General features: G+C 40.8%; 1 protein-coding gene across 2 annotated transcripts; it reads left to right on the top strand.

Annotated features, from left to right (window-relative positions):
• The first annotated feature begins 8,960 nt into the window (after nucleotides 1–8,960).
• THUMPD1 (THUMP domain containing 1) lies at nucleotides 8,961–16,143 on the top strand. 2 transcript variants are annotated; one of them, XM_061152966.1, is made up of 4 exons: nucleotides 8,961–9,256; nucleotides 10,523–10,697; nucleotides 11,665–11,913; nucleotides 12,265–16,143. In XM_061152966.1, exons 1-4 carry the CDS (start codon nucleotides 9,026–9,028, stop codon nucleotides 12,681–12,683), a joined length of 1,074 nt encoding a protein of 357 aa, XP_061008949.1. In that variant the 5' UTR covers nucleotides 8,961–9,025; the 3' UTR covers nucleotides 12,684–16,143. The 2 variants fall into 2 exon arrangements, with proteins under 2 accessions (XP_061008949.1, XP_061008948.1); XM_061152965.1 differs by having other exon boundaries at nucleotides 10,520–10,697.
• Nucleotides 16,144–16,407: the final 264 nt, after the last annotated feature.

Raw genomic sequence — 16,407 nt, 5'->3', positions numbered from 1 at the left:
TACCATGACAATGTGACTTTAATCCTCTATCTGTTGGGCCTACCTGTTTAAGCCCAAGTACTTTCCAGGAGTCTACTTGACACAGATAACTCACACATCTTTAGAACACCTTGTCATGGGCGACAGTCCTCTCCTCTGTGGTTGTGTCCCTCCCCATTCCCCATCTCTGTATCCTGCCACCTATCTCTCCTTGCCATCCTGGCTCATTTTCTCACTTAACCAGGTGGAAGGGGACATCAACTCAGGAATATGATGCCAGTTTCTTTTCCTCCCAAACATCTTTAACCTTTATAAGGGATTCCCTTTATGCCCCTCTCTGAGAAGGGGGTGAAAACATTCTTAGCAGCATTGACTAAAGTGGAAATAAGAAGTAGGAAAGGGAGGTGCAAGAACTCTCTTCTCTCCTCTCACCAGGCTTTGATGTAAATTGAGAAGCAGAGTGGTGTGGATGTAGCAGGGCTAATTAAGCCATCTTTTTCCAAACTTGGAGAGATGTGCCTAACTTAGTCTTTGTTTACAGTTCTTTTTACACTGGAAAGGGCTGAGACAGTGCCTCTTAATTCTTAGCTTTGAACTTTAGTTGAGAAATGTGGAGAACAGCAAAAGTCTTACCAAGCATCATTTTGAGATATATATATATATAGATAGATATAGATATATAAATGACGTCTATATGCTTCTGCTGCTGCTGCTGCTAAGTCACTTCAGTCGTGTCCGACTCTGTGCGACCCTACAGACAGCAGCCCACCAGGCTCCGCCGTCCCTGGGATTCTCCAGGCAAGAACAGTGGAGTGGGCTGCCATTTCCTTCTCCAATGCATGAAAGTGAAAAGTGAAAGTGAAGTCGCTCAGTCGTGTCCGACTCTTAGCGACCTCATGGACTACAGCCTACCAGGCTCCTCTGTCCACGGGATTTTCCAGGCAAGAGTACTGGAGTGGGGTGCCATTGCCTTCTCCAGACGTCTATATATCTATATCTATATATATGTATATAGGATTGCATAAAGGGCAAATAAGATATGACACCAAAAGATGCATCCCCCAGGTCTAAAGTTGTCCAATATGCTACTGGGAAAGAGCAGAGGAGAATTACCAATAGCCTCAGAATGAATGAAGCATCTGGGCCAAAGCAGACATGATTTTCAGCTGTGGATGTCTCTGGTGACAAAAGTAAAATCCAGTGCCGCAAAGAACGGTATTGTGTCAGGAAGCATTTAACAAGAGGCTTCCTGTGTGCTGTTTTGGATCTGTCAGGAATCCTCTGGTCCTTATTAATTCCTGAATATTCAGGAATTAAGAGGAGAGGCACGCCTTTCCCAGGGCTGAGGAATCCAGGCATTTCTCATTACGATGATAAGTACCCTCTTCCTTTTTATGAACCATACGGTAAAAAGTGATTGTTTGCAACTCTCTCTTTGACAGGGATCGTGTTATGTTTTGTATATCTGGAATTTTAATCTTTATCTTTGCTGAGAATAACTACCTTGTAAGACAGTATATATGCCCACACCATGTTGATTAAAACACCTTTGCTCCATCAGAGCTTGGGTCCCCATGTCTTTCTTTCCTTCTCTCTCTCTCTCAGGCTAATTCCTTGGAGCTCAGAGGCCCGCAGAGCACACATTCTTGCCCAGGATTCTAAGACCCTCTCGAGAAGGCGCACTGTGCCTTCACCCACTCGAGAGGGCGCCTGGTGCCTACGTGCAGCAGCGGGAGCTCTAAGAACAGGGCTTTATCGGCTCTCCGCATAAACCAGGAGATATCAGCTTCTTTCTCTTTCTTACTTTCTTATTGTCGACTCCGGACCACCAGGTTCTGGTCCATTAAAGGACCAACAGTATTGGAATCTGGAATGTTAGGTCCATAAATAAAGGAAAATTGGATGTGGTCAAACAGGAGGTGGTAAGAATAAACAGTGTCCTCCTAGGAATCCATGAATTAAAATTGACAGGAATGGGTGAATTTAATTCAGATGACCATTATATCTACTACTGTGGGCAAAAATCCCATAGAAGAAACAGAGTAGCCCTCACAAACAACAAGAGTCCAAAATACGGTACTTGTGTGCAACCTCAAAAATAACAGAATGATCTAGGTTTGTTTCCAACACAAGCCACTCAACATCATGGTAATCCAAGTCTATGCCCCTACCACTGATGCTGAAGAAGTTGAAGTTGATCAGTTTTATGAAGATCTAGAAGACCTCCTGGAACTAACACCTAAAAACGATGTTCTATTCATCATCAGAGATTGGAATGCAAAATTAAGAAGTTAAGATATACCTCAAGTAACAAGCAAGTTTGGCCTTGGAGAACAAAATGAAGCAGGGCAAAAGGTAACTGAATTCTGCCAAGAGAATGCACTAGTCATAGCAAATACCCTTTTCCAACAACACAAGAGACTACTTTACACATGGACATCATCTCAAATTGTTCTTTTTTTTTTTTTTTTTTTATTAGTTGGAGACTAATTACTTCACAACATTTCAGTGGGTTTTGTCATACATTGATATGAATCAGCCATAGATTTACACGTATTCCCCATCCCGATCCCCCCTCCCACCTCTCTCTCCACCCGATTCCTCTGGGTCTTCCCAGTGCACCAGGCCCGAGCACTTGTCTCATGCATCCCACCTGGGCTGGTGATCTGTTTCACCATAGATAGTATACATGCTGTTCTTTTGAAACATCCCACCCTCACCTTCTCCCACAGAGTTCAAAAGTCTGTTCTGTATTTCTGTGTCTCTTTTTCTGTTTTGCATATAGTGTTATCGTTGCCATCTTTCTAAATTCCATATATATGTGTTAGTATGCTGTAATGTTCTTTATCTTTCTGGCTTACTTCACTCTGTATAAGGGGCTCCAGTTTCATCCATCTTATTAGGACTGATTCAAATGAATTCTTTTTAACGGCTGAGTAATATTCCATGGTGTATATGTACCACAGCTTCCTTATCCATTCATCTGCTGATGGGCATCTAGGTTGCTTCCATGTCCTGGCTATTATAAACAGTGCTGCGATGAACATTGGGGTGCACGTGTCTCTTTCAGATTTGGTTTCCTCAGTGTGTACGCCCAGAAGTGGGATTACTGGGTCATATGGCAGTTCTATTTCCAGTTTTTTAAGAAATCTCCACACTGTTTTCCATAGCGGCTGTACTAGTTTGCATTCCCACCAACAGTGTAATAGGGTTCCCTTTTCTCCACACCCTCTCCAGCATTTATTGCTTGTAGACTTTTGGATAGCAGCCATCCTGACTGGCGTGTAATGGTACCTCATTGTGGTTTTGATTTGCATGAGTGATGTTGAGCATCTTTTCATGTGTTTGTTAGCCATCTGTATGTCTTCTCTGGAGAAATGTCTGTTTAGTTCTTTGGCCCATTTTTTGATTGGGTCATTTATTTTTCTGGAATTGAGCTGCAATTGTTCTTTGTAGCTGAAGACGGAGAAGCTGTATACAGTCAGCCAAAACAAGACCTGGAGCTGACTGTGGCTCAGATCATCAGCTTCTCATAGCAAAATTCAGGCTTAAACCAAAGAAAACTGGAAAAAAAACTAGGCCAGCCAGGTATCACTTAAATTAAATCCCATATGAATTCACAGTAGTGGTAATGAACAGATTCAAGGGACTAGATCTAGTTAACAGTGTGCCGGAAAAACTATGGGCAGAGGAGGCAGTGAACAAAACAATCCTAAAGAAAAAGAAAAGCAAGGAGGCAAACTGGTTATCTGAGGAGGTTTTATGAATAGAAGAGTGAAAAGCGAAAAGCAAGGGAGAAATGCAGTTTCAAAGAAGAGCTAAAAGAGACAAGAAGGCCTTCTTCAATGAACAGTGTTTAATAATAGAAGAAAACAACAAAAGGTGAAAGATTAGAGATCTCTTCAGGAAAATCAGTAACATCAAGGCAGCATTCTGCCTGAAGATGGGCACAATAAAGGATAGAAATGGTAGATCTAGTAGATGCTGAAGAGATCAAGAAGAGATGGAAAGAATACTTGGAAGAACTGTATAAAAAATATCTTAATGAACTGGACTATTACAATGCTGTGGTTAGTCACCTAGACCCAGACATTCTGGAGTGCAAAGTCAAGTGGATAAAGCTAGTGGATGCTGTTAATAAGAAACACTGCTGTTAATAAAGCTAGTGAATGCGATGAAATTCCAGCCGAACTATTCAGATACCTAAATGAGAATGCCATCAAGGTTTTGCATTCATTATGTCAGCAAATCTGGAAGACCCCGCAGTGGCCACAGGACTGGAAAAGGTCAATCGTTATCCCAATTCCCAAGAAGGGTAGTGCCAAAGAATGTGCTAACCATCAGACAATTGCCCTCATCTCCCATGTTAGTAAGGTCATGCTGAAAATCTTGCACGCTAGGCTTCAGCATCATGTGAACAAAGAACTTCCAGATGTCCAAGCTGGGTTTAGAAAAGAAAGAGGAATAGAGATCAAATTGCCAGCATTCACTGGATTATAGAGAAAGCAAGGTAATTTCAGAAAAATACCTATCTCAGTTTCATTGACTATGCTAAAATCTTTGAATGTGTGGATCATGAAAAACTGAAAAGCTCTTAGAGAGATGGGAATACCAGACCATCTTTTCTGCCTCCTTCAAAACCTGTATGTGGGTCAAGAAGCAACAGTTAGAACCCTGTATGGAACAACTGATTGGTTCAAAATTGAGAAAGGAGTATGACAGGGCTGTCTGGAGTCACCCAGTTAATTTAACCTATATGCTGAGCATATTGTGAGAAATGTTGGGCTGGATGAATTACAAGTTGAAATCAAGATAGGTGGGAGAAACATCAACAACCATAGATATGCAGATGATATCACTCTAATGGCAGAAAGCAAAGAGGAACTAAAGAGCCTCTTGATGAAGATGAAGGAGGAGAGTGAAACAGCCAGTTAAAACTAAATATTAAAAAAAAAAAAAAACAACTAAGATAAAAAGAAATACAAAAAACTAAGATCATGGCATCTGGCCACATTCAATTCAGTTCAGTTGCTCAGTTGTGTCCAACTATTTGCAACCCTGTGGACTGCAGCACACCACGCCTCCCTGTCCATCACCGACTCCCGGAGCTTGCTCAAACTCATGTCCATCAAGTCGGTGATGCTATCCAACCATCTCATCCTCTGTTGTCCCCTGTTCCGCCTGCCTTCAATCTTTCCCAGCATCAGGGTCTTTTCCAATGAGTCAGTTCTTTGCATCAGGTGGCCAAAGTATTGGAACTTCAGCTTCAACATCAGTCCTTCCAATGAATATTCAGGACTGATTTCCTTTAGGATTGACTGGTTGGCTCTCCTTGCTGTCCAAGGGACTCACAACAGTTGGGTCTTCTCCAACACCACAGTTCAAAAGCATCAGTTCTTCGGCACTCATCTTTCTTTATGGTCCAAGTCTCACATCCATACATGACTACTGGAAAAACCATAGCTTTGACTATATGGACCTTAGTCAGCAAAGTAATGTCTCTGCTTTTTAATATGCTGTCTAGATTGGTCATAGCCTTTCTTCCAGGGAGCAAGCATGTTTTAGTTTCATGGCTGCAATCACCATCAGCGGTGATTTTGCCTTGTCTCTCATGGACATACAATTTGAAAGATTTCTTTAAGTCTGGTAGTCCTAAGGCCAGAGCTGGGAGTAACTTTGTCTTTATGGTAAAAGAGTTAATGATTAGGTAGGCCTCCAGGGTCCCCAAACGAGGAGAAGAGGTGAACGGGCAAAAGGTGGACGTTTTTTTCCTCTACGTTCCTTCACTGGGCCTTAGTCATGTAGGAGGCGCCTTTAATCCTGTGTTGCTGTGGCGACTACCTGAAACTAACTTTTTCAAACCATGAGCTGCTAATTGCTGGACAAACCCATATATCTTGCTAATGAGAATGTCCCAATGTCCTTCTAAAGCTATGTTAATGAAACAATGTATCTTGTTCTGGAGGACATGTTTTTCCTCCTTAACAGAAACCTGTTCCTTCTGGCTAATCTTGCTATCTTAAAATGTATGTTGTGGGAGTGGGTTTGGTAAGACCTTTACAACCTTGATCTATTATTAGTAACCAATTGAAAAAGTATATAATACTTTGCTAAAAACTAGCAAGGGGGGTGGGGGTGGGGGTTCTCTCCTTTCCCCTTCCAGTGCCTCTTGCTGGATGCTTTTTTTATGAGTTTGGGTAGGCTCCAGGAGTTGGTGAGGGACAGGGAGGCCTGGCGTGCTGCAATTCATGGGATCGCAAAGAGTCGGACACGAGTGAGCGACTGAACTGAACTGAACTGAACTGATGGCATACTGGTGCAAGGGAAATTGCCCTGCTCTAGAAGCGGCTCCCAGTCCAAATTGGGTTCCCTACAGGATCTTGGATGATGATGGCAAGCCAGGCTCCTGTGCCCCTAATTGATCTCCACCAGGTGGAGGTGGCTCCACCAGTGGAGGAGTTGGGTTTAAGTTCTGAAACAAAATATCCTCACTCTTTCTCCCTCTCCCTCTTGTAGAACAGATGTTTCCTTCCAGATTGCTGCACCATAAGGCAGTAGCCATTTGACTTTTCTTCCTGATGTAATAGCATAAATGCCTCTACCTATGGAATCTCATCATTTTTACCCGCCCTTTCACAAAACAATTTTAATTGTGAGATCATATAATTAAGTGAGCCATTTAAGGGCCATCGATTTCCTGATTCTAATGTATACTGGGACCACACACCATTACAACAGGCTATCATCTCTTTCTTAGTCATGGGCCCACAGCTATATCTTGCCTATTTATTTAGGATACAGCCCAAAGGGCTTTTCTTAGGGACAGATGGAATATTTCCCCTATTGATAAGTTCAAGAATCATAAAACAGAAATTTAACACCAAAGGCACAAACAGATTCCATTATGAATGGACACAAAAACAAAAGCAAATGAACCAGTTCACAAAATGAGGTAAATTCAACAATTCCCCCTTTCAAAAGGGTACCCTGAAAGCTGGCTTTTCCTTTAAAGGAAAAGCCCAACTTGAGAGGGGAATATGTTCCCAGTTGTACACACCAGAGCAACTTACCTTACTATATGGAGCCTGTCAGCTCCCAAATGTCAATTCCTTGCTCCAATTGCCAAGCACTGGGACAGCCCGTGCCACTTCAGGAAATTTTGAAGGGAAGATCCTCAGGACAAATGTACTGGCAGCTGCTAGGGCCTTACCTGAAAATTCCCCAAGTGGGGTCAGCTCACCACAAGCAGCATCGCTCCTGACTGGCTCACCAAAATTTGTTACTGAGCCCAAGCTCATTCTGCTCAACACAGGACAGGTCAATAAATCAACAGAGAAGTTGTTGGAGCAATGAATGATGACTTTAATTAGAAGGCTACCAGACTGAGGAGATGGTAGACTAGAGTCTCCAAAAACCATCTCATCTCACTCAGGGTTCAGGGTCCTTTTATATACAACAGGGAGGGGGAAGGGGCTTTCAGTGGTACCAACCAATGGCAAAATAGGGCTATAAGCTGGTTGCTGGTTGACAGTTGCTCACTTGGTTGGGTGGGAGGGGCGGTCCCACTGGGGTGCCCTGACCACTGCTCAATGGGACTGTTACAGCTGGTGTCTGTCTCAATGAGCATGCGGGCCAGAGCCAGGGAGGGAAAGGCCCCTTATGCCTTAGGTCCCATGTGGGACCACTGCTACACCACCACAGCATGGCCAGTGTAATGCGACTGCTTTTCATAAGCAGCTCAGGATCTCCAGAAATATATGCTATGCAAACTCCACAGATGACATTCTGAAAAGCAAAGGTGGCAGCAAAAGTGAAAGCAAAAAGGAAGATGGTGATAAGGTTTCTTGAAATAATGGTGAAAAAAAATGGGGCTAAAAAAGATTGTTTACCAATAATAAAAGATTATTGACTCTAAGTTCAGTCCACCTTTTGCAGATTACCTCCTTTAGGGTTTGTGGCAACTCAAATCTTGCAACAACTCTGTACCTGAGTAGTAACTGTGGGTGAGTGTGGGGAGCACTTACTCCTCCTGAACACATACCTCAAAACGGGTATCTTTTCAATGATTTTTAAAGATAAACATATTAACATGATAGTTGCTGAGCCTATGGATAAAATCACAGAGAATGCAGTGTGAAACATTTATGCAACCCACCATTCCTGGTTGTAAGTCATACAGAAACATATTCTGGCAAATTCGGGCTAAAAAGGAATTCATTGGAAACTTTTGTAAAGCTAATAGAATTATAGGGAAGGCTGGAGGAACAGGTGCCAAAGATGCTTGGTGATAGGGTCTGCATGGGGCCTCATTGTGCTAACCTCGCCAACAAAAGATGAAGTCTCAGTGACCCAAGAAACTTATCACATTGCTCAAGCAACATCCTATTTTCACCGCTGGCACTTACTTCCCAAGACTATAAGATCATCCTACCGTGGGACACCTCTGGCTCTCTCAAGACTACGTGACTGCCAAACTCCACTTGCAGGCTGAAGATAAACTAACCACCCCACCTCAGGGGACCCAGTTTCCCTTTACTGGGTAAAAGAAGGATTCACCAGAAGGGTGGGTTCTTTTCGAGAGCCAGTCACTCTTTCATTTCGCTTTAATAAATCTCCTTTTCTTTGCCTAACTGCCCGGCTTGTTGTCTTCTTCTCCGCACTGGCTTTCCAGTGGAGGCTTGAACTGGCATTAACATTCTGGAAACTGCCACTATAGCCACTTCTGAAAGGGCTGCGGATTTGCTGATACTGAATGCAGTAAGCTGCTGCCACCTGTGGCCGTCCCCTACAGCAGGGAAAAACAGCTTCTTCCCGAGGTGAGGCTAAGGCGAGTGATTGTCAATCCTGGCGAGGGGCGGGCCTCACGCCACTGCGCCTCAGCATTCCGCCCTTTAGTACCGGCATTAGGACCCGGCGTAGCACGGAATGAGGCTCGGGGGAGGGGCTAGGGGAGGTCTTCGCGCACAGCTGACGTAATCAGCCCGCGCCAGCAGCGGCCAGGGCTGTGGAGAAACACATTTCTCGCTGGCCTCAACTCTAACTTAACATGGCGGCCCGCATACAGCAGTCTCCTCAGCCTGGCGGCGGGAAGCGTAAAGGCAAGGCTCAGTATGTGCAGGCCAAGCGGGCTCGGCGCTGGGATGGCGGTGGGCCCCGCCAGCTGGAGCCGGGGCTACAGGGCATTCTTATCACTTGTAACATGAACGAGCGCAAGTGCGTGGAGGAGGCCTATAGCCTGCTCAACGAATACGGCGACGACATGTATGGACCAGAAAAGGTACCAGTCCCAGGGAGGGCAGGCCTTTGAGGGAGAAGGGAAGGGTGGCAAGCTAGTTGCGTGAATTTGGCCGCCAGAGTGGCGGTGAGGAGGCGTGGCCACGCCTAGGTATATTTCCCCCCGCCTGCCCCACCCCCCATCCCTACCTGGTCTTGTGCTTGAAATGCTTGCACCTCTTTGTTTTCCACCCCCATCGTTAATCACGGTGGCTTCCAGGTATAGATTGCTTCCTTTGGTTCAGGCGTTGTTTCTGCAGCTCTTTCAGAAACATCTATTTCTCATCGTAGCTTTGGGAAGTGTTGCTCACCAGGACACTGGTTCATACTTAAGGTTTTTGCCACCATTTGGAACAGTATGGCTGTAATGTGCAGTGTTTGTCCTAAGCAGTAACATCTCTAAAATAGTGGTTTGGGTACTAGTGCTAGTTTCTTCTCAAATGCATATAAAAATGTATTTCAAGCAATAAAAATATTTTATAACAATACCGTATGAAATCTAGTTGTTCAATTTTGGAAATAATTATATTATTAGTTTAGGATTCGGATCAATACACACACATGCACACCCCAGGGAATTAAATGGAGGCGCATAGTACAAAGGTTATTTAATTTAAATTCAGGTAAGGTACTGTCATTTACCAGCTCAGAGAATGAACATGTTATTTAATTCTGCTGAGCTACATAAAAAGAATGTTATGGGACTTTGGAAAGTTGGCTAAAAAAATTGCATATGTATGTAATATAACATCCCTGTAAACAAAAAAAAGCTCCATAAATGTGTAAGATTACTGCCTGATTGGCAGCCACATTCATCACTAGTGGAGCAGAGAACTGGGCAACAAGTGCATGTCCTGTCTATGTGGATACCTTGAGCAAGTTCTTCAACTATTTCAGTAGTACAGCTGTAAAGGATTTTTAACTTGATAACTATTTGGTTTAATCTTATGAAAGGAGAGTGTTATATCAGGCACAGAGATATCTATTGATAGGGTTAAAGTCCACCCTGAGATGATTCATCTGGTGAGCATATTTCCCTTTGTCCCAGACTGTCAAGATGCTTTAGAAAACATTTTCAAATGATATGTATGGTAGTCTGAGGAAACTCCCTTCTTTCTCCACATTTTGGAGTAGGTGATGTCTAAATAAAAAGCTTTATTGTTAATATTGCATCTTCTGCCCCTGGGGGCGGAGTTTACATAAATAGTTAATTAAGAGCTTTTAACTTGAGCTGTTGTGGCATTTCTGCTCATTAATTTTATGCAAGCAGTTTGCAGATAAGGATCAACAACCCTCTGGAAGTGAGGGAGAAGATGATGATGTGGAAGCTGCCTTGAAGAAAGAAGTTGGTGACATTAAGGCATCCACAGAGATGAGGCTAAGAAGATTCCAGTCAGTGGAGAGTGGAGCGAATAATGTAGTCTTCATCAGGACACTTGGGATAGGTGTGTCTGACTAATACACTTTAAGATTATTGATTCTATAATATCAGGACATCACCCTGTCTCAGAACACTGCCTACAGAATGGCTTCATGGGCATGGCTCAGTTAATCACTTGATTGCATCCTCTCTGTGTGAGCACTGTGTTGGCGCTAGGCATATGGAAGGGTGAAATGGGGTGGTGGACTAGCATGGGCTTAGGAGTAGAAACCTAGGTTTGCTACTTCCTTTGTATTTAACTTTAGGCAAAACAAAAGTACATGGTTCTGTCTAAAAGGAGCAGGTGCTACTCAGCTCTCCCAATTTGGAATGGCTCCAGACATTTGGGAATGTAGTCTCAGGAGAGCCAGATCTTCTGATTTTTCAAAAGAAGTTGGAAATCTGGAAGTTTCTATGTTTTTAAATGTAGTTAACTAATTTAAAAATATTGAAAACACTGAACAGACCCAAATAGAATTGTATGTAGTTAGGATGCTTCCTAAGGACTACATTATGATCTTGTGGCTCAGGGATGACTCTGAAATCTAGACTTCTGTACAAACTTAGCTAATGGATTGATTAAATCTTAAGTGACTTGAAGATTTTTGTTTTGTTTTTGTAAAACATGTTCTATTTAATGTTTATTAGTTTGATGGTTGCTGCTGTTACAGGAAAACAACAGTATGACATTGTCATCAGATAAATCAGACATCACGAATAGGTTAACTCCAGAGTCTTCATGAACAGTTGTTTTTGATAAAAGCGGAGTTAAAATATTAGATACAGTATTAATACAGAGTGCACCAAAGAAATATTAGTTGGAAGAAATGATTGGTTAAACTTGTTTAAAATTCTTTATCATAAGTTTTTCTAATCTACCGTCAGTTTATGTCACTGCCAATGAAAATTCTTTTTAGACGGTTTGAAGAGTTTAAAATGTGTGAGGACTTTGAAACTTACCTGTTTGTTTTGTGCTCATTTTTTTCTTTTAGAACCTGAGAAGTTGGTGCATCATATTCTCCAAGATATATACAAAACCAAGAAGAAGAAGACTCGGGTTATTTTACGAATGTTGCCCATCTCAGGCACATGCAAGGCTTTCTTAGAAGATATGAAAAAATATGCAGAAACATTTTTGGAACCATGGTTTAAAGCTCCAAACAAAGGAACATTTCAGATTGTATACAAATCTCGGAATAACAGCCACATGAATAGAGAAGAAGTTATCAAAGAATTGGCAGGTATGTTTCTCTTAGTGATTTTGTAAAGGTGTGCCATGGTAAATATTTGCTTTTAAGATTTTTTTTTTTTTAATATTTAGGGCTTATATTTTTGAGTGAGAGCAAGTGTTTTAAAATGTCATTAAATAATATCAAGCCTGACTTTTCAGTATGTTGGGTATGAGATTATTTTTGGTAGTTAGATATAGTATAGTATAATACTACCAGTATATGTAGTGTTTCAACAACTACATGTCTGATAAGGTTAGCTATAAATTTAACAAATTCTAAATAGGGGGAGGTGAAAGATTGTTTTTCTATCCACCAAGCTTAATGGTATCTTTTTTTATCTTATTTTCCTTTTTGTTACAGGGATAGTAGGCAGCCTCAATTCGGAAAATAAAGTGGATCTTACCAATCCACAGTACACAGTGGTAGTAGAAATCATTAAAGCTGTCTGTTGCCTGAGTGTTGTGAAAGATTACATGTTGTTCAGAAAATACAATCTCCAGGAGGTGGTGAAAAGTGCTAAGGACTTGTCACAGCTTAACCCAAAGCAGGCAGCACAAACAGGAAATGGGAAAGAAGCTAAATTGGAATCTGGTGACAAATCAAGTCAAAACGACCCAGCAGAAGGAAAAAATAACCAGCAAGTGGTACCAGAGAACAGTGAGGAGCTGGGTCCAACAGGATCAATATCTGAGACACATGTGGTGAATGAGGGGGTGGCTAAACCTGAACTTGCAAGTCAAGTCACAGAAGGATCTGCATCAAATGAAAATGATCTCTGATAGGAAAAGAAGTTGTTCGGTGTTGGAGGTGGATTTTTCAACTGCAGTTTTGTGAGAGATTGCTGGGATTCCGTATAAAATTGTGACTAAAAATACTGTTTTTGATACTGAGTTCTGCATAATTGTTTAGTCACAGTAGTGGAGCAGCTGTGTAAATAGTTTTGTTAGAGGTCTTTCAGTCCTATATGGCAGTGTGCAGTAGGCCCACATGCGTTTGGTTGGGTTAGAAGAGACTTTGGATAAATTGGTGAACACTACTGCACAGAGCAGAGGGTGGTAGGGGAATGATGTTGGCCTGTCCCTCATGATTACCTTCCCCACCCTCCCCTTCTGCACTACCAGCTGACTTACAGGAGTGAACAGGCTCTGTGAAATCAACACTCAAGAGGGAAATTTCCATTCTAAGAAAGGAGTTTTTGTGTATTGCAACTCAGTTGTCCGCTGCCACTCTTTGTTGTAAACATTGGACAAACATGGATTGTATAGGTTAGAAGTGAATTGTTTTGTGACTTTTTTTTACTTTTTGGGATTTTTCTTGTTTTGCTTTTATCCCACTCCCCACCCCCCTTTTTTTGACAGCACCATAGAGCATGTGGGATCTTAATTCCCAGACCAGGGATCCTACCCATAACCCCTACAGTGGAAGTTATGCTCGTTTTTATGTTTTAATAACATTTTTTACAAATAAATCTGATGGTGCAGTGGTGCAATTTTTGAAGGCAAGGTTTGAAAGAAAAATGTTCCTTTCTAGGCATAGAATTACAGACATTTCTGATAAGGTTGGTTATAAAGAATGTGTCTTCTGAGTCACTGCAGTCCACTAGTGCAACAGGGACTCAAATTCTTTATACTGTAAGCTACTTTACAATGTAAAGGGATTTATAATCCAAGCTGTCCCATTCCATTAGAATGGAATATCCTTTGTGAAATGCAACTTACAAACTGAATATTTTTGTTTTAGCAGTTGTAACTATAAATCATAGCCCCTTGACAAATAAAGATGATTATTTTAATGGCTTTGGAATACCAGGACAGTAAAACTTTCAGAAAAATCACATTCAGTGAAAAGTTTTAGAAAGCGAATTATTTAGTGGTAGAATTTTTTCCAGAAAAGAAAAATTCACATAATTGATAAGAATCTAATAATACCAACATTTAGCTAGATCAAGAAGGAGTACAAGAAATTGAAAAGACTTTACTGTCAGTATAATAAATTGACTTATGTGATGCTAAAGAGGTTTTGTATAAAAGCAGCAGCTTCTCAGTGTGAGCTGATGAATCAACAGATTTCATGAATATTTGTCATGCTGTAGCATTTGTAAGATTTGTAAATGATCAGAAAATTCAATACAAAATGATTTGTAAATTCAAGAAAACTAAGTTGCTAGGAGCCTCTCCAAACAGCGGTCAATAAGATTTAGTAGGTCTTCATATCTGAAAACTCAGTGGTCTGTCATCTGTACTCCTAGTGCCCCATCAGTGGCTGGCTCCATGACAAGTTTTGCATCACTTTAATAAAAGAATATCCTGACTTTGGTAATTACAGCACATTGCTTTCTTCACAGTGTGAAGAAAAAACTTGGAGATATAAAAAGTGTAGAGATGAAATGAAAGTTTTAAATAATGCTACAAAAGTGGTTAACTTAATTAAATATACATTTATGCAAGAATGTTCTTAAAAGAACCAACTAAAACCTAAACAAAGAGCATGTAAATCTCTTACATACAGAAATCCAATGCTTATCTGAGGAAGAGTTAGCCACAGGATATTTGAGCTGAAAAGTGAATTACCAGTAAGTTCTCTAAGTACAAGAAAACTCTAGGCCAGATTTTGCTAAGTGCTTTGAAGATGAAGAATGGTCTAATTAGACATTTTTTCATTGCAAGAACAAATGAGCTGTTTTTATGAGGGCCTGGAGAAAAATATTTTTCTCTTAAAAGTGACAGGAGTCTTGGATTAAAAGAAACTGACTCTTTGGGATAATTATGTTGCATAAGGCACTCTTGATTTCCATAGACACTTGGGTTTGAGAATGAAGAAAGCAACGTCTCAAGCCTTGTTTAAACTCTCCTTGAAGAACTGCAAAACCAAATTAAATAGAAGTTCCTCTCCTTTTCCCAACACTATGTGATTGGGTGAGGAACCCTTTCTCAAAATCTCAGCCTGAGATTTTGTCATTGAGAGAGGAAGAACTGAGTCCTAATCTCATGGTTGTGGATTTTTCTGAAACATGAGTATCCTTCAGCTTGGTGCTCACACACACATACTTTGCAAGTTTTTTCAGGGGTTCCTCCTGGGTAAAACTGAAAAAAAAAAAAGATAACAGGATTGCAAAATAAAATATCTGAATTGAGAATACTGAGGGGTTGTGAAATTAGTTTTTAGAGTTGGATTTATTTTTTAACAAGTTTGGCAGTATAAATGTTAAGTCTTCCTGCACCAATGGCTGTATTTGTTTATTGGCTAGTGAACATGGAAATAATTTTTATCCTTCTGAGCTAGTGATTCTGCTGGTTAACCAGACCAGAAGAATTTGGGATGGGGCAAAGAGAATAGCTTCCCGGGTGGCTCAGTGGCAAAGAATCCGCCTGCCAATGCAGGAGGCACAGTAGACGCAGGTTCAGTCCCTGGGTCCGGAATATCCATCCCCTGGAGAAGGAAATGGCAAACCACTCTAGTAGTCTTGCCTGGAGAATTCTGTGGACTGGGGAGCCAGGTGGGCTATGGTCCATAGGGTTGCAAAGAATCAGAGGTGAATGAACAGGCCAACCCATGCTATATTAACAGAAAGGACCTTGCTAATGCAGATGAGGCTGGCACTTCCTTATATATCTTTAGAATGTTAGCTCTTAATAAGTTGAAGTTATCTTGAAAGGATGATAAAAGCATTCTAAGTACCATTGGGGGAATGTGAATAATAGGATTTTGGTGCCTTCATCAGACTTTTTCCAAGACAAAAACACTTATTTTGATAGTACAAGACTCTGGGACTCTGGGAATAAAATTGGCTGTATGCATACAATTGTATGGAACTAAGTTCGTTTTATTTTGTGAAAGCTGCTACTCTACATAAAGATTTTGATTTAGTAGTTTTTTTTTAATCCCCTTTTATATTTGTATTTGGTAAGGCCTAAGGGTGACAAAAGCTCTTCTGCAAATACAAGGTAGTACTGTGTTCTGTTGGAATCTGAATTCTGTTCTGTTAGAATCTGAGTTCGTTCATTGAAAGATTTATTTTCAAGTTTACCAGTTGTTTATTCCCACTAATGTTTGAGCATATTATTTTATATATGATGGGAATCCAGGGTGGGAATGGAGTGCTTTTTCTCAATTTTTATTAAAAAAAATTAAACTCCACTTAAGTGCTGTGGTTTAGTAAACTTGTTTTGCTTTATGGAGGAAAGTGTTAAATTTGATATTTTAAAACATATTTCTCTATGATTAAACATGATTTCTGAATATTGTTTTTACTTGTATTTTGTTTTTGATATGGCCAGATATTCAGCTTTTTTTTTTTTTTGATAGTTCCTAATGTTTTCAGAAAAATAAAAATAAATTAGTTCCCTAAAGACTAGTGTTTTCTATCTCTACTTTTTCTTTCTGCCTCTTAGTAAAGCTCTTGCTTTATAATTATAAAGTAATTATAAAGTAGTTTAATCATAAAAGATGTTTTTATGTCAAATTATGTGTCAAGTCATGTGCATTGTCCAAAAAGTAAAGATA

The sequence above is a fragment of the Dama dama genome, chromosome 10 (genome assembly GCF_033118175.1).
Source record: "Dama dama isolate Ldn47 chromosome 10, ASM3311817v1, whole genome shotgun sequence".
NCBI classification, from domain to species: domain Eukaryota; kingdom Metazoa; phylum Chordata; class Mammalia; order Artiodactyla; family Cervidae; genus Dama; species Dama dama.
This window is presented reverse-complemented; position numbering and strand designations above follow the sequence as displayed.

What these genes read in the sequence shown, in the direction of transcription:
- THUMPD1 (XM_061152965.1), top strand. Translation starts at nt 9,026, where the DNA reads ATGGCGGCCCGCATACAGCAGTCTCCTCAGCCTGGCGGCGGGAAGCGT. An exon ending in ACATGTATGGACCAGAAAAG is followed by an intron (nt 9,257 to 10,519) that starts GTACCAGTCCCA and finishes ATTTTATGCAAG; the next exon opens with CAGTTTGCAGATAAGGATCA. An exon ending in CATCAGGACACTTGGGATAG is followed by an intron (nt 10,698 to 11,664) that starts GTGTGTCTGACT and finishes TTTTTCTTTTAG; the next exon opens with AACCTGAGAAGTTGGTGCAT.